The following is a 24,324-nucleotide window of genomic DNA, read 5'->3' on the forward strand; positions in this document are numbered from 1 at the left end:
TATTTCTCAAATCTCCTTTCTATAATACATCAAGAGGTCTTGTTGGGACAAAATATTCAACACAATTTACAGGATTATAAATGTTAGTGAGTTTATTTCACCTATCCTTTTCAATATATGTTTGTCTGAGTCAGCTAGAAGTCCCACAGCAGAGATTCCAGTTAGTGAAATAGCAGTTTAGACAAAAGGTGATTGGAGAGTCATCCCTATGTTACTAACTGTTCCTGAATAGGGGCGAGAAAGGAGCAGGGGACCAGTGCATAGGGGACAACTCTAGGTCTGACCTTGGTCAAGTTACTTAACATCCGTGTGATTCCATTTACATTATATATGGATACTTATTTACTTTTTTAGATTTATTTATTTATTTGAGTTACACAGAGAGAGAAAAGGAGAGGCAGAGAGAGAGAGAGAGAGAGAGAGGTCTTCCATCCACTGATTCACTCCCCAATGGCTGCAATGGCTGGAGCTGTGCAGATCCGAAGCCAGGAACCAGGAGCTTCCTCTGGGTCTGCCATGCAGGTGCATAGGCCCAGGACTTGGGGCATCTTCCACTGCTTTCCCAGGCCATAGCAGAGAGCTGGATCAAAAGTGGAGCAGCTGGGTCTCAAACCGGTGCCTATATGGGATGCCGGCACCACAGGCAGCGACTTCACCCGCTACGCCACAGCATCGGCCCCAAGACGCCTATTTTCAAGAACAAAACTATAATGACATTAGCCTTTCAGTTTCTTTTACACAGTAGGGAATATAAAAGTAGCATTATGCAATTCTCAATTATCTGAAAAACTAAATAGTGAATCTTTAATTTTCAAAGAGTTTTTACTGTCTAACTGCCTTTAATCAGATTGGAAGGCTCTGTTTTATAAGCTATGTTTCCCAGGGAGGGCTTCCTTCTCTACTCTGACTGTAGCAAGAGAAAAACCTTTAGGAAACTGCCAAAGAAATAAACCAAACAGAATTAAGCAAGATTCCCCATAAGTGCTGTATATGTGACCCCTTAAAGAAACCTGAGTAATGGAGATTTTTTTTTTGTAATTTATTCTCTTTAATTATTTAGGTTTTTATGAAATCGTCCTGTGAAGTGAGTTTAATGCATAAGTCCTTCCTTGAGGGAATGCATTTTTTTTCCCTTAGGACTAAACACTCCTAAATATTCCTAAATTTTAAATGATACTTTTTTCAATAGCATCAAGGGGCAGGCATTAAGCCTAAACGTTAAGATGTCCACATCCCATATATGAGAACTGGGTTCAATACCGCTTAGGCTCCTGATTGCAGCTTCCTTCTAACGCCGACAGAGGAAGGCAGCAGTAATGGCTCAAAGGCTTAGGTCCCTGCCATTCAAATGGGTCACCTGAATTGAATCCCAGTTATGGGTTTCATCCCCAGCCAGGAGCCATTGCAAACATTTGGAGGAATGAATCAGCAGATGGAAGGAACTCTCTCTGTGTCTTCCTTTAAAATAAATACCAATCAAAAATATTAAACAGCATAAAAAGAGGACAGGCCCAGCAGTTAAATCAATGAAGACATGTTTCCCATATAAAAAATACCTGAGTTCAGTTCCCAGCTCTGGCTCCTGACTCCTGCTTCCTGTTAATGTGCACCATGGAGACAGCAAGAGATAACTCAAGTGATTGGGTTCTTGCCAACCACATGGGAGACCTGGATTGAATTACAGGCATCAGGCGTCAGTCAGACACATTACCAACCACGTAAGTATTTTAAGAGAGACCAGTGGATAGGAGTCTCTCTCTCTCCCTCTCTCTCTCTCATTTAAAAAGTTGAGTACACCAGCCCATGAATATGGAATATGTTTCCATTTATTTTTATTATGTTTGATTTTGTTCTTTGAATTTTTAGCTTTTAAAAATAAATTTTATAATGATTTTATTAGATTTGTGCCCAGATATTCTCATTTTTGTTTAAATTTATTTGACAGGTAGAGTTATAGACAGTGAGAGAGAGAGACAGAGAGAAAGGTCTTCCTTCCGTTGCTTCACCCCCACAAATGGCCCCTATGGCTGGCTCTGCGCCCACCCGAAGCCAGGAGCCAGGTGCTTCCTCCTGGTCTCCCATGGGGTGCAGGGCCCAAGCACTTGGGCCATCCTCCACTGCTTTCCCAGGCCACAGCAGAGAGCTGGCCTGGAAGAGGAGCAACCGGGACTTTCGTTGCGGGCGTATGGGATGCTGGCATTGCAGGCGGAGGATTAACCAAGTGAGCCACGGCACCAGCTCCCAGATATTTTCTTTTTAAAATGTACCATGGTAATTATTTTGTTATCCTCATTTCAAGTTTCATTTTCTAATTACTATATACAAGCAAAAATTAACTTTTTTATACTAACTTGTATTAACCCTCTTTATTTTTATGTACTTCCATGTTTATTCACTTTTCCTTGACTGTTGAAAAGAGCTGATGACATTCCCTATCTTTCTGCCTACATACTATTTTTGCATTTGTATTACACAAAAATAGTGTAATTATTCAACTGATAATCTCCTAGTTTTGGTGCTGTAGCCACTTCTTCATAACATTTTCACATACATGTCTCAAAAATGATTGCATGTGGCATACAAAGCACCAACATTTACTTTTTTGGGAACCTTGTATATTTTTGTTCCCATATAGTTCATTCCATCTCTTTCTCAATTCATTTTTAGATATCTATTTATAAACATATATGTGTGTACATATATAATTCTCTCTCTCTCTCTCTTTCTCTCTCTCTCTCTCTCTCTCTCTCTATATATATATATATATATCATATATATAGTTCCTGGCTCACAGCTTTCAGCTGATCCAGTTCTGGCTGTTGTGGGCCTGTGAGGAGTAAACCAATGGATGGAAGCTCTCTGTCATTCTGTATCTCTCTCAAATTAATTCATAGTCCAGTGTTTTTTTTTTTTGTTTTTTTTTTTTTTTTGTTTTTTTTTACTCCTGGGTTCAATCTTTTTCATTTTGAAAGAAATAAGACGATTTAGGAAGTGTATGTGATTGGATAGTTACACCATCTCTCTTTTGTATTAAAAATAAATAAATGAAATTGCTGACAATTTTGTCTTCCAGAAAATAATACTTTTGTTATCTGGCAACAGCCTCCACGACCTCCAGATGTGTTAACCAAATTCACTTTCATCAGTTTCTAAGTAGGCTGAATTATGAGCTGAGCAATTGATTATTAATTCATTAATGCTGCTTATTTATTTTCTTTATTTGTAAAGATTTATTTATTTTTTTGGAAGTCAGAGTCAGAGAGAGAGAGGTATCTTTATCTGGTGGTTCACCCTGCAGATGGCCACAATGGCCAGAACTGAGCCAGACCAAAGCCAGGAGCCAGGAGCTTCATCTGGGTCTCCCATGTGAATGGCAGGGGCCCAAGCACTTAGGCCCATCTTTTGTTACTTTCCCAGGCCATTAGTAGGGAGCTGGAAAGGAAGTGGAGTTGATGGGACACATCCCCTTAGGGGATGCTAGCATGCTAGGCTGCAGCCTTACTAGCCGAACCACAACACTGGCTCCCTTTACCGCTTACTTTTTTTTCAAAAGTCTTTCAGATGGCAGGAGGGAAGAAGCAGATGTGGAAAGTAGGATAAAAGGGGGTTCTAACACAAACAGGTGAGAGAATGTCAACAAAGTGGCAGACTATCAAAGTGAGCTCAAGGACAGTAGCACTAAGAGGTGCAGGCTGCAGTTTGCACGTGCATATGCTTGTGCCCCAGTGTGTAAAAACATTAAAATAAGTGCCGCTTCTGAGATTTTCAGCAGTCGGTTTCTGCTGACTTTCCATACTCCTCTCTGCATCAGCAATTATGCATTTGCTTTGGAACACGTTCTAAATATTCACCTCTCAAGATTGGAAGGCAGATTTGTAAAGAATGAGTAGAGGCATTCCAAGGACTCTTGATACTCGTGTACTTGCTACTCCTGTCATTGGCAAGCAGGGCTTCTGTACACACTGAGCCAGTGAACAAAAAGGGCTCTGACCCCGGTGCTCAGGTGGCTGATGGCTGCTGTGCAAGTTGTCCTAGGAGTGTGAGATGATGCTGTTTGCTAATTAAAATTCATTTGTCTCAGGACAAATTATGCGGGTTGTCTGATCCAAGTGTCCCGCTGGTTTTGATACTAGTTTAAGCAATCAAGTATTTTATTCTTTACTAAAAAGGAACTAAGAAAATAGTTCCTACCATGAGAGAATGTCACTGCAGTTTGACAGGCAGCTTTGTAAGAGCAGTTTTCCTGTCTGTCCTATAAGAAGTAAAGTTGCTGTTTAATTCATCTATTGCAGAGTCTGGATTGTTCAGTATTTGAACAACTCCCTGGTGTAGTTATTTGAATGTGAAGTGGGTAAATATTAATTAGATACTTGATGACTTTCATGTGAGAATTCCTGTCTCAAATAACAGATTGTGAGTGTGTGTATGTATGTGTGTGTTTTAATAGTCATTAAATTTCTGCTAAATGTCAAAGTACTTCACAATACTGGCCCTTAAAACAAAGTTGTTATTGTGTATTATTCATTAGCATTTTATAAATTTTGGAAATAGAGCCTCATGAGATGTAAGTAATTTAAGTCATGGATATCTGAGTTACAGAGCGACTGTCCGACTCCAATTTCAATACTGTCTGCAATATTCGACCTCCCTTTAGTAAATTCTTTAAAGGGAGATCAGAAACACTTACCTAATCTAGCACATTACTTTTGTCTTATTCAACAAAAGAACATTTCTGAGAGGACATTAGTGTTTTTTAACCACATTTTATGTGTGTACAATGCACATAGGTATCACCTTCCTTTTTGTTTTTGTATATCCATGTAGGTTTATATGCATAGGATTTGCAGTATAAAATGTCAAACATTGAATCTCCTCACTTTTCGCTGATAGGGAGTAATGCATAGTTGGCTTACACATAAAAAGAGTTTATCCTATTATTTAATATGAATGGTGTATTTAATACCTCAATTTGTTTTTGCCTAAACTATCATGCACGTATAAACTTTTCTGTGCAAATATAATTTTTAAAAATATATATTAGACAGGCAGAGTTCTAGAGAAAGAGGGAGAGATAGATTTTCATTCACTAATTCACTTCCCAAATGGCCATGATTATTGGGGATGGGATGGGCCAATGCCAGGTGCCAGAAACTCCTGTCGGGGTTCCATGTTGGTAGCAGGGGCCCAAACACTTGGCCCATCTTCTGCTACCTTCCCAGGTCATTAGCAGGGTGCTTGTTTGGAAGTGGAACAACTGGAACTCAAGCCTCCTCTCAAATGGGATGCAAGAATAACAGGTGGCCTCATAACTGATGGCACTACAACGCCAGCCCCATGTTTAAAGATAATTTTAATGTTGGTTTGAAAACAAGATTTGATGACAGGTTGTAAGAATAAAATAAGTGTTTACAAATTTTAAGAATGGATGATATTATGTAGCATGTTGTCAAAACAAATATAATTTATATTATTGAGTTCTACTTATATTAATGTTTTAAGGGAAATATATATCAGTCCAGACCAAAAGGCTTATTTTTAATACAAAACACATAAATAAGAATTAGTATGTCTTGATTTCTGGCATAATTTTTTTAGTATTATCACTTTATTTATAAAAACTAAGTATTTAGGGGCTGGCACTGTGGCACAGTGGATTAAAGCCGCAGCCTGCGGCACTGGCATCCCATATGGGTACCGGTTCAAGTGCTCTGCTTCTGATCCAGCTTCCTGTTAATGAGCCTGGGAGGGCAGCAGAGGATGGCCCTGAGGAAACTCCTGGCTCCTAGCTTTGGATAAGCTCAGCTCCAGCTATTGTGTCCATATGGGGAGTAAACCAGTAAATGGAAAAATCTCTCTCTCTCTCTCTCTCTCTCTCTCTCTCTTTGTGTGTGTGTCTGTCTCTACCTTTCTCTGTAACTCTGTCTTTTAAATAAATACAATAAATCTTTTTTAAAAAGCTAACTAGATGGCAAAAATGAAGCTTAAAACCTTTCTAAAGTAATGAGGGTTTATATTATATTAAAATAATTACCCTGGGGCAGCGCCACGGCTTACTTGGCTAATCCTCCGCCTGTGGCACCTGCACACTGGGTTCTAGTCCCGGTTGCGGCGCCGGATTCTGTTCCGGTTGCTCCTCTTCCTGTCCAGTTCTCTGCTGTGGCCCAGGAGGGAAGCAGAGGATGGCCCAAGTGCTTGGGCCCTGCACCTGCATGGGAGACCAGGGGAAAGCGCCTGGCTCCTGGCTTCAGATCAGCACGTGTGCTGGCCGCAGAGGCCACTGGAGGGTGAACCAAAGGTAAAGGAAGACCTTTCTCTCTGTCTCTCACTCTCACTGTCTAACTCTACCTGTCAATAATAATAATAATAATAATAATAATAAATAATTACCCTGAGCAACAAGGAGTAAACATTTTTCAGATTTTTCTCTTAGTTCTTTCAAAATGATATTGTGTTTTCCGGACCCAACCCGTAGAATAAGAGAGTAAGAGAAAATACACATATGTAAGTAAGAAAACAGTATTCTCACCTGGATATGGATTATAAAACCCAATCCATTGGCCATGAATAAAGGCACAGGGACAAAATAAAAATTCTCTCTCAGATCCTGGCAGAGCGTGGTGGGAGGTTGTATCAAATGGTTATAGATGGAGAAGTTTCAGAAGACTAATTTAAATGAAGCAGGTAGAAAATAAAAGCCCTCAACTTTTCAACATGGTTCCAGAGCATTTATTAGGTAGAGATGATTGCTTTAAAATGGAGGAATATTGATTTTTCTAATTGGAAATTACAGGATTTGTCCAACTATGGCTCTTTGTGTCCAAACCATTGTCTTTGTGACTGTTTTAAGTTTTATAAGCCAGTGATTGAATTATTGTTTCCATTGTGGAAGGAATAGGAGAACTGATTTTGAAAATTGATAATTCCATTATCATTATTACTTAGGCGTGTAATTCATTCTTTCTCCAGCAGGCAATTAATTTTGGAGCCTGGCTTATTCACTGTTTCAATCTTCGACATCACATGAATCATTTATATGTGGAAGCACAGCAGCTCCGTGCCTCAGCAAAAGCATCAGAAGATAAAGCTCTAGTTGACAAATACAACATTTACCATTGACATTGAGTTACTTTTATGTAGCCCAACCTTGTCATTCCTCAGACAACAATATGCAAGAAAACTTCAGAATCTTCAGGAAAAGGAAGAATACAATTTATTTTGGTAGAAAAAGACTTTGAAAGCCATGTATATATTTTTTAGTAATACACATTTTCCATTAACATTTTGGAGACCCCTTGTATAATGTGAAAATGAGAAAAGATGTAAGAGCTAAAGTTCAATGAAAGTCCCCAAAATCATTGAAATGAATAAATTTTTAAGAGTTTAGGATTTTACTAACACTATAGGCTCTTTCGTTTTAACAAATAACCTATTGATCTTTGATTTAAAAATTGTAATTATTCAAGCTTTGCAATGCTGTGGATATTCCAGTTTTGCCTCTATACTGTCACAAAATAGTTTTTGCTGTGTCTTGTTTTGCTTTGTTTAGTTTTAGTTTTAAAGAGCAACAGCAAAACCTAGAAGAAAATCATGCTTATGCAACATACTAGGAAGCACTAACCCTTCTGCAAATCCTGTCTTTCAGGAAAGAACAGTGACCATCAGAAGACAAGCAGTGGGAGGATTTGGATTAAGCATCAAGGTAGTCGCCTGTCCAGTTTATTCTTGCAAAGGCCAAGCTGTAAAGCCTGAACTTTTGTGCACTTTAGTGTTTGTTATTTAGCAATTAGACAAGAATTGCTAAAGCAAACTCCTTCTTATTTAGGCAGCGTTATAAATTAGGTCTGTTCTCACAGAACTATGGTCATCCTTTACTTAGCAATTTATGCACTTTAGAAAGGATTTGGGAATTTTTCTTTTCCTGGTATTGAATATAACTCATTAGTTTTATTTATCAGGCATCTTCTAAAATATCATGTATGATATTGCCATGTGACTGTCGCCCTCTAACCCACCAGAATAAGAACTGCAGACCCATAGTGAACAAAGCAAGGACAAATTTCATACCAACAAGACCCACTAGTGCATGCGCTGTTAATGATATTCTATTTATCTTTTTCTTTGTTGAATTGTTATTCTTACTAAAGAAATCAAAAAACCACACTGTACCATGTCAAATCCATTTAGGATTAAATATTGATAGCTTTTATTTCTGGTTATTACTGAGTAGTAGAGATGTACCACACTTGAAATCTGTCACCATCATTGGAATAAAAGAGACATTTTGAAGATTGGAAAGTCTACATATAATGACAATTAACCCACAGAGCTTAACATGCTTAACAAACCCACCTGTAGATCTTTGAAATTTAACTTTATCTTGATTCTTGTGTTAGATATTATACTTACATAAGGTGAAAATCATTTAGATATCTCAGATATATAAAAGTCATGGAATTTTAACTCTGCTCAAGTTACATATGCATTAAAAACAAATTATAAATTTTATGAATATCAGCTCAAGTGAATTGTGGAAATGTCTCAAAAAGAGACCAGTGTGCAATAACATTGTGTTGTGTGATAAGCCTATTACTATAATAAATGTTAGTTTAAACATATATTTTGTAATTTTACTCTATTAACAGCTGGGAACAGAGAAGCAGGCAGAATGTAGCACAGGGTGTAGAAGCTATGCTATGGGAATCCTTTCACTTAATAGACAAAGTTGTTTTTTTTTTTTTTTTTACTTTTGTCAAGATGTTTATTGAGAAGGGCTGTGAAGAATTTAAAGGTATTGCTAAAATCCTGAGAGTCCATGAACAAAATCCCATATTTGTGGTAGTAGAGGCATTTTTTTCTTTTAAATGCTATTTCTATTTCTAATTGAAATCCAATGATGTTACTTATTTTTACTTAAGTGTTACATTTTACTATAGACTTTTTTTTTATTTGACAGGCAGAGTTAGACAGTGAGAGAGGGAGACAGAGAGAAAGGTCTTTTCTTCCGTTGGTTCACCCCACAAATGACTGCCACGGCTGGCGCTGCGCCGATCCGAAACCAGGAGCCAGGTGCTTCTTCCTGATCTCCCATGTGGGTGCAGGAGCCCAAGCCATCCTCCACTGCCCTCCCGGGCCACAGCAGTGAGCTGGAGTGGAAGAGGAGCAACCGGGACTAGAACCCGGCACCCATATGGGATGCCAGCGCGCAGGCAGAGGATTAACCTAGTGAGCCACAGTGCCAGCGCCCTAGCCGGCGCCGTGGCTCAATAGGCTAATCCTCCACCTTGCGGCGCCGGCACACCGGGTTCTAGTCCCGGTGGGGCGCCGGATTCTGTCCCGGTTGCCCCTCTTCCAGGCCAGCTCTCTGCTATGGCCAGGGAGTGCAGTGGAGGATGGCCCAGGTGCTTGGGCCCTGCACCCCATGGGAGACCAGGAAAAGCACCTGGATCCTGGCTCCTGCCATCGGATCAGCGCGGTGCGCCGGCTGCAGCGGCGGCCATTGGAGGGTGAACCAACGGCAAAGGAAGACCTTTCTCTCTCTGTCTCTCTCTCACTGTCCACTCTGCCTGTCCAAAAAAAAAAAAAAAAAAAAAAAAAAAAGCATTAAACATACTGCAGTTTAGTATTTTTATTTCAGTCTACATCCATAATAAGTCATTTTATGATTAAATGAATTTATATTTTTCATTAATAAATTGGTAACAAAAGTAATATTTGAGTTACAATTAATGCTATATATTAGGAACTTTGACCACAAAGGAAGATATTTTAAAAATCTTATAGCACATACCCATTCACCAGAAATACAAATATCAACATTATTTTTGATTATATTGCCCATTCATTCCTAAGTGTTCCAGTATGTGTATAAATACATACATACATATATATATATATATATATAGAGAGAGAGAGAGAGAGAGTATAATATATCCTCAGTTGCTACAGTTAGGTAATCACCACTGGTACACATTGTAGGTTTTGCTGTGAGAATTATTTGTTAAGCCAGAAGGAAAATGGTGTGTTAGACATTTGAAAGGGATGTATAAATGTACTGAAGGCTCCTTTGAGTGCTCCTAAATTTCATGACAGGCAGAACAGAACATACATGACTTCTAGCTTAAAGAAACTCATTTCTCAAAACTTCACTGAAAGGCAATAAAATGCTCTATTTGGTCAGAAAAGACAGAAGTATTCTTCCATGTGATGTTAGATGTTAAAGCCTGTTTGCCGTGGTCAGAACCCTTGAAAAATCTTGGCTCCTGGGACTTCCTTGACACAGTCACCCACATGAGCATGCTGTTCCTCAGCTCTCCCGTGCTGTAGTCAAGGCTGCAAGCGACAGTAGACAGTAGTGCAGAAATGCTACTTATGTGGGGCTTTCTAATGCTTTATTGATTAACATGCTACAGCACCTGTAGGTCATGGAGTAGCTGATGTCTCAGGAACTACCAGTGTCCATAAATCGCTGATGTCCCCTGCTCACGCTTGGTGGTGTTATCTCCTCCAAGTGCTCTCTTAAGCCAGAGACTCCCCAGTAGGGATATAAATCAGCAGCAAAATAAAAGTCAGCCTTTACCACCATCTATTTCCTCTGCATTATAAAAGACAATGTTGAAACTTTGGGGATAAAAATGTGCAGGTGGCTTTAAGGTTGAGGCAGTTATAAATCTCAGCAGTTTATTTCCAGGATTTTGACATCTTCCCTCGAAGGGCTAATGCCAAATAAGATATAAAGCACATGGAGCAGAGTTCCACTTCAAGAATTCCTGAAATCCCAAAGATGAGGAGGAAAACCGTTAGCAAAAATGAACTTCATATTGTATTTAGTTGGTATTTAAAAAAACATTTTATTTATTTATTTGAAAAGCAGAAAGAGAAAAAGATAGAGGCAGAGAGACACAAAGAGGTCTGCTATGCTCTGGTTCACCCCCCAAATGATGGAATCCACCAGGGCTAGGAAAGGCTGAATCCAAAAAGCAGGAAATCAATCCAAATCTACCACATGGGTGGTAAGAAGCCAACTAGTTGAGCCATCAACTTCTGTGGGTGTGCGGTAGCAGGAAGATGGAATCAAGAGTGGAGCCAGCACTCTGATACAGAATGTGAGAATACCAAGAAACATCATGACTGCTACACCAAACATCTACCCAGATTTAGATTTTTGAAATGTGACTAAAGCACATTTTTTTAAACAATTCATTTATTTGTTTGAAAGGCAGTATTACAGAGAGGCAGAGGCAGAGTGAGAGAGAAGTCTTCCATCTGTTGAGTCACTCCACAGATGGCTGCAATGGCCAGAGCTGGGCTGATTAGAAGCCAGGAGCCAGGAGCTTCCTCCAGGTCTCCCATGTGGGTGCAGGGGCCCAAGGTCTTTGGTGATCCTCTACTGCTTTCTCAGGCCATAGCAGAGAGCTGAATCGAAAGTGGAGCAGCTGGGACTTGAACTAGCACCCTTATTTCAAATGGCGGCTTTACTTGCTGCGCCACAGTGCCGTCCCCTTAAAGTCCATTTTAATCTATGGTCTTTTCTCTTTGTCTGCTTCTCTTCCTGTTATTGCTTGTGCTTTCACCATAAGCAACTTGTTGATTCGCAACAGAATCTCTTTAAGATTCTGATATTCTCTTTTGAAAGTCATACTTATTTTTTTTACAAACATATTCAAAAATACTAGACACTCTGTTTGGAATACAACCGTCCAAAAAGAATTTTGGCATCAGTTTTGTTGAAAAATCTTTAGGAATCACTGGTTTATCTTCATGGATACATTTATCCTTTAGATTCCTAAAATCCTTTAGAATGCTTTGCCATGAAAGGTAAAGACCAAAATTAACTTTATATCCATGCCAATTCACAATCAGAAAGGAAAAACCAACACAGAAGCAAGCAAGAACCTCTGAGCACAGAGGCTGTGCTGACCAGGGAGGAGTGACACACAGGCCTGGCCCTCTCACTCCCATGTCCTCCTTGCAGAGGTTGGGTGAGACATTTGTCCTCAGCTCCAGCAGTTGAAAGGAATTCTCTCTCACCACTGTGGGACGTGCCTATTCCTGTATCTTGCCACTTTCTCTGCTTTCCTGTCTTTTATTACTGGCACTCTTAGACTGCAGCTTAGTGAATCTAGTAGGATCAAAGGAATAGCAGAACCAGAACATGGTGAGATGAGATGTGGGGGTGTGACATACACACGCTTATACCTGGCCCTCTGCTGTCTTTACGGAATATTTTATCTGTAAGCCTGGACTCCAGACCTTCAAAGAAGAGAGGCGCCTCCCTCCCCTGCTCAGAACCCCTCCCTGTGCTCTCTGTCCAGTGCTCACTCCTGCTCACTCCTGCTCACTCCTGCAGGGAGCCCTGCTGATTTGTGCTATTTTACTCTCAGGCTGTCCCAGAGAGGTGTTCATGTGCCTGCTGTAATTCTGGATCTTTGTGAATGATGATTTAGAATTCTTTCAGTCTAGCACTGTTATTCCATTTTCCCTGATTGAAAACAACTCTTGGAAGTCGCAAACATATTCATTTTTTTCTCCTTATGTTAGTTTTGTTTTTATTTGGCCCTAAGAAGAAACTCAATCCCTTCTATTTACTATTTTTTTTTATGTTCCCCAAAGCTATATCTGTGTTCTGAAAAAGCTGGAAGAAACAAACATGGCCATTTTAACTACTAATCACATATCCGCCTCTCTGCCTTCAGACTGAAGTGGATTCATTTGAAGGAGCCAGTGGCATCAGGGTAGCTGGTGTAGGTTCTGCATTGTCCAATGGCCTAGCCCGTCCATGCTGAAGTGCACCTGGGCTGGGGCTGGCCGGCTTTTCTGCGGTGCAGCATCAGCCCCTCCAGAGCTTTCTGGCTCTGCTCCCTCACCTTGGCTGCCATCCCTGTCCCCTCTGAGTGTTCTGGTGGACATTTCCTTTCAAGTGTACATCCCTCTAGTTGGGACCGTGCTGATCTTTATCTTTTCTGTAAATAACTTACTCTCCACAACTGCATCCCCAAATGTCACCAACTTTGAACACAAGGGGATTACAAAAATTCTGTGGATAGTCACCTTAAGAAAAGCCACCATCTTGCCATTATGAGAACTTTATCTACAAATATATTTTTTTACAAATATCTTTTTTTTAAAGATTTATTTATTTATTTGAAAGTCAGAGTTACACAGAGAAGAAGAGGCAAAGAGAGGGAGAGAGAGGTCTTCCATCTGCTGGTTCACTCCCCAAATGGCTGCAACGCCAGAGCTGCACTGATCCAAAGCCAGGATCAAGGAGCTTCTTCTGGGTCTTCCACATGGGTGCAGGGAGCCAGGCACTTGGGCCATCTTCCACTGCTTTCCAAGGCCATAGCAGAGAGCTGGATCTGAAATGGAGCAGAGCTAGAGCCCACATGGTATGCTGACACTGTAGGCAGCGGCTTTAACCCGCTGCACCACAGCGCCACTCTCTGATTATAGCCTTTTTAAAAATCACCTTATAGGGAACAAGTGTTTTAAATACTATTACCAGAAAAATATTTTCTGCAGCATTTCCCACCAAGCATTGCTTTTCTTATGTAAACAATAAATTATACCCACTCATTAAGGAAATGTGTGTGTTCAGTGGTGATATCTATTAAGAAGTTTTAACATGGCAGCAATGAAAAAAGATAATTATAATTGTTATCAATATTAATCATCCTGAAATTTATGAACAATTATTAATATTTATGACCTGCTAATTAAGTGGCATATTCTAACCTAAATATTCTAAATGCTGTTTAATTTGATTTTTACTAGCCAGTGAAGTGCATAACTATTTTTAAACTTTCTACAGACAAGGAGATTAAGAATTAAGAGGTTAAGGAACTTTATTATTGTAATTGGCAGAGCTAGGCCTCAACCCTACATAAAACTGATGACACAGTCCTTATTTGTAATAATTGTGCCTTGTGTCTATGGAAACTGGACAAAATTATCAGTGCGCTTTCCTTCTGGGGACACAAATCATATTATCTCTAAATTCTCTTCTTGGGGACATAAATCATGGTATTCACCTTCTGGTTTGTTTAAAACTGAAATAAATAGGTCATAATGATGAGGATCAAACAAGTAATTCCCTCATATTGAGGATTGGATAGTAATTGCATCTAATTTCACAACTAAAAGTATACCTTCATAATAGCTATAGTGAATTTTTACTGTTTAATTTAGTAGGGATTTCAAAGCAAAAATCTATGAAAACAAACACTGATACAAATAAACCCACATGTTCGCATACATATCTCCCCATTCTCCTTATCTATTCTTTTTATTCGAGCTTGGTTAAGTTTTATCCACCATAGGCAGAGTGAATATGCACCTTTCCTGTATTAAAAATATGAAGATAATTGGCAGAATATAAGTCTGAACTTGAAGATCATGGATGAATCCCAAGAATAAATTAAAAGTACTAGACAATTATTATTTTGAAGCTTATTTTTAACTAAGCATTAATATTGATATGGAATTCACTGTGCAGTCTACCCATTTAAAGTACTCAGTTTAGGGCCAAAGTTATGACACAGCTGATGCTTGTGATGATGGCATCCCATAGCAGAGTGTTAGTTGGAGTCCCAGCTGCCCTGCTTCTAATTTATCTTCCTGCTAATGTACCTGAGAAGATAATATCCAAAGTGCTTGGGTACCTACCACCCATGAAAGACATCTGTATGGAGTTCCTGGCTCCTAGCTTTGGTATGGCTCATCCCTAGCTGTTGCTATGGCTATTTAGGGAGCAAACCAGTGGACAGAGGATATCACCCCACCCCCTGTTTCTTCCTGACACAATGGGTTTCAAATAAAAGAGTATTTTAAAAAATTTATTTTTTCTGTCTTTTCATTTATTTAATCTTATTTTACTTACCTTTTTTTTCTTTCATACTAATCATTGAACTCTTTATTTAGCATACAGTTAACCATATGTGTTTAAAATTAATTGAAATTAGATCTTAGTTTTAAAAAAGTCAGAATAAGAGGAAGAAGAAGGAGATCGGGAATGTGGGTAGGAAAGCAGGTATGGAGGGAAGAATCATCATGACACTAACGTTGTGATTTGGACATGTATGAAGTTTGTAACTGTAAAGCAGTATAGTTCTGCAAACATTTCTACAGACCTACTTCTAAGGGTACAGTTTAAAAATTTGCCTTGGGACCCCAAGTCCCCTTAAGCTGGGTGGTGATGTCACAGAGATCATATGGATAAATTGTGTTAAAGTGATCATATACACAGGATCAAGTGTTAAAGTGATTATATAAATAGGACTAAGGGTTTGGAAATAGTAAGAGACAGAATTCAAAGAGTGAATGCTCCAACATGGGAAGCAGTCCATACGGCAGACTCACAGAATGACAATCTCCTTAAGTAGCACTCTGACCTCAGAATCCTTGAGATATTCTGGTTTATCTGAAAAAGTAGCATTTCAGGCACAGAAAGCCAAGATACTCTAGCAAAAAATGTTCTACATGAAGGACTTCTGTTGGCAAGACCCCAATGGAAAGAAGTGATCATCAAAGAAGGAGGTACTTTTCTCTGAAGGGAGGAGAAAACTACTTTACTTATGGCCTTGTCTAAATACTGATGGAGTTTGTGGATTCAGAAGGCTTCCATAGCCTAGGCAGCTCTTGTCAAGAGCCTCCAGTGATCACTGATGTCATACATAAGAGTGTTAATTGTTAAATAAACAACAGGAGTCACTGTGCACTAACTTCCCACACAGGACCTCTGTTGAAGAGTTGTAGCGTGAGACTTAATAGTAAAATTTGTTCTCAAAGAATTTCTTCATTTTAGTGTAATAAGTAGAGGATATTCTTATGTCACAAAAATTATAGTTAAGTCTAAGTGTTCCCAAAATATGTGTCATTCTTTAGATTCTCTTTAAACATAATTACGTTTCAAAAAAAATTAAAGAAAGCAAAAGTACCATCCAGAGGCAATGACTTTGAACAGACCTTGTCTGGACTGTAGAGGAATAGCTTTTGTTCTTGTTGCTTTGTTTGTTTGTTTTTCTCTTGTTTGTTTTGATTTTTTTCTCTCCCTCTTTTTTCTTTTTCTCCCTCATATAAAGAGCTGAACTCTACATAGAACAGAGTTAATCTGTGTATAAAGTTAGTTGAAAATAAAGCTTAGTAAAAAACAAGATTGGAAACAGTAGAGTGAAGAGGAAGAGGAATAGGAGTATGGGTGGGAGGGTAGGAATATGGGAAAGATTACTATGTTCCCAAAGTTGTATTTATGAAATGTATGCAAATAAAATAAATTACAAAAAAGAATGTTCTATGCCAAACATAAAAAAAGTAAGTACCCAATTCAATGGTTTTTGGTATTATCTAAAGATATATGCCACCATCAGTAGGGTTAATTTTAGAGTATTTTATCTTTTAGCTGTCACCCTTTGTCCCCAGGTCTCCCCCAGCTCAGCCTTGAACAGCTACTGATGTGCTTTTTGTCAATATCGATTTCTTGGTTTTGAGATTTCAGATAAGGCAACCATAGTATACAGGAAAATCCACTAAGTTTTGTCAACAGCAAACTTCAATAGTTTGGGCAAATGCAGACAGCATCCAGAACAGTGGTACTTCCCTCTACCGTTTCAGGTGTGTCCCTTTGGTGCTTCTCCTAAACCTGTCTGCTTTGGCGTTTAACCATAATTACTGAGTTATTATTTTCTGCTTGCAAGAATTTACCCTACCCTAAATGGGACAAAGCTCAAAGAATTAGTTCATCTTTTTTTCCTCAGAGCCTAGAATATGATTGATGGATTGATTGAAATAATGATAATGTTGAACTGAAAAGATTGGTTTGTCAAGATTCTCTAAAGCATTCTAGGATTGATTTAGTGGTGTTTCACAGTTACATTGGCAAAATTATTTCTAAAATGCTTTACATGAGACTCCACTACCTTGATCCTACAATGCTAGTTATAACATCAGCACTGCTTTATAAAATGAATGTTACAAAATTGGATGATATTTGATTTAATATTATCTGGGTGCACCTTATAGTAAAGGTTCCTTTTTCATACTCTTGGATCCTCTCCCACGCTGGGTTAACAGTGCCCATTTAACTTAGGCATCCTCTAAACCATAATTATGTGACATTCCTTCCGGGTAGGGGTGTGTCTCAGGACATTTACACACTACTGAGAATGTACACTTTCATGCAATTGTTAGTCAGATAAATAGATGTGAATCAACCATGATCAAGTGCTGCACAAATGAATTACTTTAAATAAAACACCAAAGGACAGATCTTTCAGCCAAAATCTCAAATATACGGAGGAGTTTAACCAGGTAGATTAAAAGGGAAAGACAAAACATTCCAGACCAGGATTAAGTAAATATTGACATCCTTTAGAGCTCAGAATGAGGAAACTTCACAGGCGGCTGAGGCCACAGGACACGGACCGCTAAGGATTTTGATATTGATCGTAAGTGCAATGGGAATCTTATCATCTGTCTTAAACAGAGAAAGGCACAGTATTTGATTCTTGCCTGGAAGACTAGATTTCCCCATTTAGCTCCTAAGCTAAATCTAATTAACTTTAACAGGGCTGGGATGTTCTGACATTTCAAGGTACTAAAATTTTCAGTTCCCATTGTACCCTCTGAGTTTTGTCGTAACTTTTTCTTTTTCATCAGTAAAAACATTTTCTGAAACTAGTTTAAAAATTCTCTTAGAGCTCCAAATGTATGATTTAAAAATAGAAACAAACAAACAAAAAAGTTTGCACTGAATTCATGGAAATTTTTGAAGGCCTTTTGCCTGTAAAGTAAAAATGTTGGCAAAATATAGATTACTTCCAACCTGTGCTTCCAGGATAGCTGCATGTCTAGGTGGTGAAAATAGGATGAGACTGTTGAGTTGACGGTAGGAAATTGCTGTCTGAACAGCATTTTATGTAGAAGAACCCAAAGAACAGGTTTCTCATTGTCTGTGATAATTTGGATTAAAAATCTGAGCATTAATAAAATCTCTGGATTCCATAGTGGAACAAGAGGAATTTGTGAATTGCAAAACAGCTGAAGGGAAATGCTTTGATGACAGCCACACTGATGAGATTGGCAAAACAATGCTGCTTCTTGCCTCAAAATATCTGAAATCCAATATTATGCTTGAGTCATTTCCTCTTTCTATTCTGCTTAAAACATCATCAGTTGATGATTCTTTTGTGTTAATCAGCTTTTTCTTTCAAAAAATGTAGATACATTCTTGACATTTTTAATTTCCCAACCTCAAGAAACTATCAGCAACCGTAGTATAGGGTTGGAAAAATCTTTAACCTCATTCATTCATTTAAAAAAATACTTCAGTGATAAAAAATGGATCATTCTATGCACTGGGTTTGCATCAATGCACAAAACAAACTCCCCCAAAACACAATGCTGTTAAGGAACTTACATTTTAGTTAGGGATGAGAAAAGGAGAAATAAAATAAATAATAACTATAGCAAATTGATAAATATTATAGCAGATTAGCAGCTGAGAAATACAATGAGAAAAAAATAGAACAGAATATATGTAGAGGATTAGGAAATTGAAGTCCTAATTAATAAATAATAAGAGTCTTAGAGTGGGTTAGTCCTATTATGATTTATCATTTTAATGCCATGAGGTTTTGCACACAAATCTTGATAGACTGCAGTAGAATGACAGCTCCCCTTTATTTAGTGTTTACTGTGTGCTGAATAAGCACCTAATGTCTATCATACTGTCAGTCACAATTCAGTATTCCTGTATTCATGAAAGGCATGATTATCATAAGCAGTATCAGGGCTTGCTAGGACCATACATATTCAAAACAGAGCCAGTGTTAGGGACCATTGTAGCCTATGCCAAAGAATGGTGGAGATCAGAAGGATGGCTAATGGATTGGTAGGAGACTATAAGAAAAGGAGAGTTCAGTGACGTGTCTGAATTTCAACCCTGGTAGGAGAATTTTTCTTATTTGAATTATCATGTTTCTTTGTCATATCCCAAATATAGAAAGGATTCTACTTGCCAAGAAGAAGTTGAATATCACAGCTTTTCTTAAAAAATCAATTATCTAATATATAAGTACACTGGACAATCAATGGTAAAAGCAGACACCCATGAGGAAAAATGTCTATATATATTATTTTTGTTGTTGTTTAAAACAAGGAAAACTTAAGAGATTTAAATATCCTAATATAGGGCAACCTTCATAGAATTTAGATTTTCTTTTCAAGGATCCTATGTTAAAAGAGCCATTCTTCTATTCTATACAACATTTTATTATTTAAGGTATTTATTTGATTTTTTAACTACCGCTCTCTACCTTCTCTACACTGTAATGGACAAATAGAATTTGTTTGCAATTATTCTAAGGATTGATTCTATTTAATTTAAAAATCTTCAGTTTGTTTATTCCCCATTCTTTTTTTTTTCATAACAAAGCACTACTTTGTCCAATAACAAATTAAGACTGCAACACCCTTGGCAGTGTGTTTCAGTCTGTAAATTGTTCAGTATGAGATTTCACAGAGAAATCTAACACTAATTAAGGAAACGCTGATGAGTGTCTTCTCCCTCATGCATATGCACATTCTGATTTGTTTATCTACTGTGAATGTGAGGGCTCCCTGGTCACTTAGCAGCCAGAGAGGTCCCTGTACTGCTAAGAGTGCTTAGCCACAGACAAAACATAACATAGTCCGTTAATGGAAGTACATAATTATCAGGTGCCTAGTGGTCCTAGGAAAGAATCCCTGCAATGGTCCGCATTGCTGCACATTGAAGACAAAGCCTGTTCAAAGACATAATCATCTCTCTTGAGAAATGCAACTTTCAGGGACAATTGTTATTACTTATTAAATGTCTCAGCAAAATTCTAAACAGGTAGATGATTTTCATGGGAACACTACCTACATATGAGGAAATTACACAAATTTATTTAAATTCTGCCTGGTACCCAATTAACATGTTATTAATCATGTGTATGCTTTCAGCTAAAATCTGCATCCTTTTGAGATTAAAAAAAAAAATACAATACATGATTTTTCCTTTTCCAGGGAGGAGCAGAGCATAACATTCCAGTTGTCATTTCAAAAATTTCCAAGGAGCAAAGAGGTAAGATATTTAGAGAATTATATCGTAGCCCTACCTTTGTAAATTCTTATTATTGAACAGTGAATCATCGATTGTTAATGTATCATGTGATGACTTGCTTTAAGTTCCCCATGGTTGTGCAGTGAGGGGCAGAGTGTAATTCCTGAGACCATGCCATTTATCACTCCACAGTAGAGCTTCTCTCTCAGAGGGGAGCACAGATGAAAGAGAAAAAAGTGACCCTAGATGAATTAGAGACTCTGTAGCTTTTCCCTTGTTTTTTTTTTTTTTTTTTTTTTTTTTTTTTTTTTTTTTTTTTTTTTTTTGACAGGCAGAGTGGACAGTGAGAGAGAGACAGAGAGAAAGGTCTTCCTTTTGCCATTGGTTCACCCTCCAATGGCCGCCGCGGCCGGCACACTGCATGGATCCGAAGCCAGGAGCCAGGTGCCTCCCACTGGTCTCCCATGGGGTGCAGGGCCCAAGCACTTGGGCCATCCTCCACTGCACTCCCTGGCCACAGCAGAGAGCTGGCCTGGAAGAAGGGCAACTGGGACAGAATCCGGCGCCCCGACCGGGACTAGAACCCGGTGTGCTGGCGCCGCAAGGCGGAGGATTATCCTATTAAGCACACACACATACACACACAAGACAAATCACATCCAGTGAAGACAAGTCTAGATATTCTTGCAGTTCACATATACAATTTTATTCAGCCCTTTGTTAAAAAAAGTTTCATTTAGAAAAAACAATATACATATAAAGTAGCTGTTCCATTGTCTTCAATCAGCAAAAAGTATAATACTTATAAAAAATTCTTGGAGCTAATTCCACAGCTGATGGATTAAATATGACCATCTCAAATTTTTTCATGGAGACCTCAGATATAGAGTACGTGAGAAAATTGGGTCATTCAACAGAAGAATGATCAAGTTTTAGCAACTGAAAGGTCTGAAATAATACAACTAAATAGAAACATACCAGCAAGCATTTCAATAAGTAAGGCGGTTTGAACCATGTTATTGTATTGGATTTCCATTCCTTGTATGTTATTTGTTTTATGGTATATGCTAGTCACATAAAACATTTAAAATTAAACATTTAAATTTGTGTTTCCTCCATCAGTTTTGCCATGGTTTAATCAAGTCTTTGATCTGAATGATGGAAATATTTGCTGTATAATCGATTGTACTTTTTCATTCATAGCGGAACTCTCAGGACTACTCTTTATTGGTGATGCAATTCTTCAGGTACACATTTTATCGTTATTACATATGTGCAATCAAAACAAAGAAATCTGCAAAATATTATGTGAAACTACAATTTTCTTCTCATTGCAGATAAATGGAATTAATGTGAGAAAATGCAGACATGAAGAAGTGGTGAGTTTACTTTTTTCCTAATGTTATAATTTTACCCAGGTGCAAGTAAGGATTTGATGTATTGCTCAAAATTATTATCAGTTTATCCATTAGAGAAAGATGATGTTGATCATGTATGTTATCAAATTTTCAGTTATCTGTTGATTCATGCCTTTTTCTTTCATAAACAGGTAAGTGTTAACCAAGATGAAATGCATTTCAAAGACATGCTTAAGGATAGTTATTTGTTGTGTGTTTTTCCTTCTATTAATTCCTACCAGTAAATGCCTCCTAAATATATCTCTAGATGACATATATGTCTATGTCCTTGAAAATGTTTAAAAACTTTTAACACTATGTCAGTAAATTCTCATCCCACATTAAGAACCAGTGAAAGAGCATATAAAGACTGTGTGTGGAGGGGAGGCAGAAGTGAAAGTGGGAGTTTGAGTGAGACATTTAGAAGAGTATAGTAATTCTAAGCAGACAAGCTTAGGATCACTCAGAGCAGCCCTCAATTTTTAATGGGATATTTTCATGGATGTTTGTAAATGTACAGATTCTGAGGCTTCAGAATTAGATACTCTAACTTAGCAAGTGTTGGTTCCTGCAGGAATTTGAATTTAATAACTCACCTAAGCGACTACATTTTAGGTAGCCTATAAAATGTACTTTGAAAAATCTTCGGGTGGCAAAGGTGAAATGAATAAACAATGATAGAGAAAGGATGAGGACATTAGTGGATATTTTGGAAAATTCTCATCACAGTTGATTAAATATCATTCATAAAATCTTTACTAATAGCTCTTGTAGGAAGGGGCAGATGAAATTATGTCTAAAAGTTTAAATTGAGAAACAAATCACAACCACTGTAAGCCTTTTACCTTTCATAGCTCTGGTGCATTCGGTTTTTGGAAGCATTGTTCCTCTGTTAATATTTATTTGGTGAAAACTGTTCTGATATATTCATGCACTGCAGTCCTCAGAAAGGGAACCTCACATATCTGTGAAAAGACACTTTGTCCTGTGTATTAAAGATAAGCAGTTGGGACAACTGATCAAAGTTTGTTGGTGTGCATCACTTGATGTTGTCTTCTCAAAATCCTATTTGGGCCATCCTTTTGCCACTCTGTTCTTATTATCATATGAAATATACTTAGGTCTCAAGTTTCATACAAATATGCACAGAAGTAGTATTTCAGAAGAGGTTTTAAACAAGCAAGAGAGCAGCACAGCACAGAGAACTTTCTGTGCTGTAGATTCTCATGTGCCCTTCTCATATAGCCACAGAAGCAAAAATGCTTTTAACTTTTGTCTTTTTTTTTTCGAAAATATATAAAAAAGATGTTAAACTCATTATTCAGGGAATAAAAATAAATGCTTTCTCTTTTAAAACTGCATGCTGTTATTTGGAATGTGTTTGTAATTTGCCCTTCAAAAGCAGGCAGCATGCTCAAGCAAACTGTGATGGAGCTCTGATTAAACAGCTCAGTGTGGCATGAAAGATTAGAACATGCTAATCACACCACTGCTGATGGTGCACATTCTCTTTCAAACAAAAGACTTTCAGGGTTGTTTTGAGAATTTTATGTGGTCCTCCACAATACACTTCTAGTTTATTGACAAGCTTAACCCCATGAGCTTTGAAATATAGGTACCAATACTTTCTGTTGTCCCATTTTTTTTTTCTCAATAGCAACTAGATAATTTTATCTTTCTTATTTATTGCCTATGTAGTAGACTTACATCCCAGTGGAACTGAGATACTAATTAAATAAATAAAAACTAAGATACTCTCAAATAAATAAATAGAATCTTAAAAAAAAAAGAAAGAAAAGCTAGAACCAGTAGGCAGCAAGGTGTGTATATCTGGCTTCAGCTCTCATACACAACTGTGTGCCAGTCCTAGCTAAACCTCTGATGTAATGCCAAGGAAATGAGTTTAACTTTCTGTCCCTTTCTTCCTCCTAAAAATATGAACTAGTAAGAATTGCAATGAGACTCACATGTATGAACCACCCAGCACATGTCTAGATATTGAGTTCTATCTTATGTTGTACCACTCATTGTTGCAAATACTTGTGCTTCCACTATTCTCTTTCCTTAACCCCATGGGTGATGCTGTGCCTGTGGCAGCTGATGTCTCCTTATGATCCATGCTGGCGGTTGAGGAGTTGCCCCATGGACAGAGCTAATGATGTGTTCTGCATGTTGAGTTGTGCCTGCCAATTCCAGTGGGAAATCAAGGTGGGCATCTATGATAAGAGTTTGAAAACTCAGGGGTCCTTATTCATCCCAACAGAGCCTCTTATTTGCAATGTGATCATGTGTTGAAGTCTGGGGGCTTTACCTCTGAGGCACAAAAAGTCCTTAATGAGCTTATATTTTCTTCAAGGAAAGCAGGATTTATTGACTCTGACATGTTAAATAAATTGCATTTCCTGTATCTAGACATCCATATTCTTTACTCTGCTTAACCAGCAAACTGATCACCTATAAAGTTTCTGAGTGCCATCTATGTGAAACACACTGAGTCCAAGCCCTTGTTTAATCAGAAAAGTATACCAATCACTTTATATAGTTCAACACTTACTGGTGTGTGAACATCATTTCTTTAGAATGTTAAAATTAAAACAGTATACAAAAAAGTTATAAAAATTACTAGGTAGTGGCAATATGAAAGAAATGTTGGGACAGTCATCATGGCATAGTAGGTTAAAAATGGCATCTCATATGAGTGTCAGTCCCAGTCTGTACTACTCTACTTCCAATCCAGCTCCCTGCTAAAGCACCTGGGAAAGCAGCAAAAGATGGACCAAGTAATAGGGCCCCTGCCACCTCTGTGGAAGACTTGGATGGGGTTCCAGGCTCTTGGGTTTCACCTGACTC

The 24,324-nt window shown here is 38.1% G+C and overlaps 1 protein-coding gene across 6 annotated transcripts in view; it reads left to right on the top strand.

Moving 5' to 3' along the window:
• The window catches only part of SNTG1 (syntrophin gamma 1), a 918,312-nt gene that overhangs the window by 596,057 nt on the left and 297,931 nt on the right, over positions 1–24,324 (top strand). For all 6 annotated transcript variants that reach the window (XM_089335218.1, XM_089335217.1, XM_089335216.1 and 3 more), the window contains 4 exons: positions 7,643–7,699; positions 20,041–20,098; positions 21,281–21,324; positions 21,415–21,456. In XM_089335218.1, coding sequence (XP_089191344.1) covers positions 7,643–7,699; positions 20,041–20,098; positions 21,281–21,324; positions 21,415–21,456 — 201 coding nt within the window. The remainder of the gene's footprint in view (positions 1–7,642; positions 7,700–20,040; positions 20,099–21,280; positions 21,325–21,414; positions 21,457–24,324) is intronic.

The sequence above is a fragment of the Oryctolagus cuniculus genome, chromosome 6, assembly GCF_051225735.1.
Source record: "Oryctolagus cuniculus isolate XC-2025 breed Fujian yellow rabbit chromosome 6, ASM5122573v1, whole genome shotgun sequence".
Lineage (NCBI taxonomy): Eukaryota > Metazoa > Chordata > Mammalia > Lagomorpha > Leporidae > Oryctolagus > Oryctolagus cuniculus.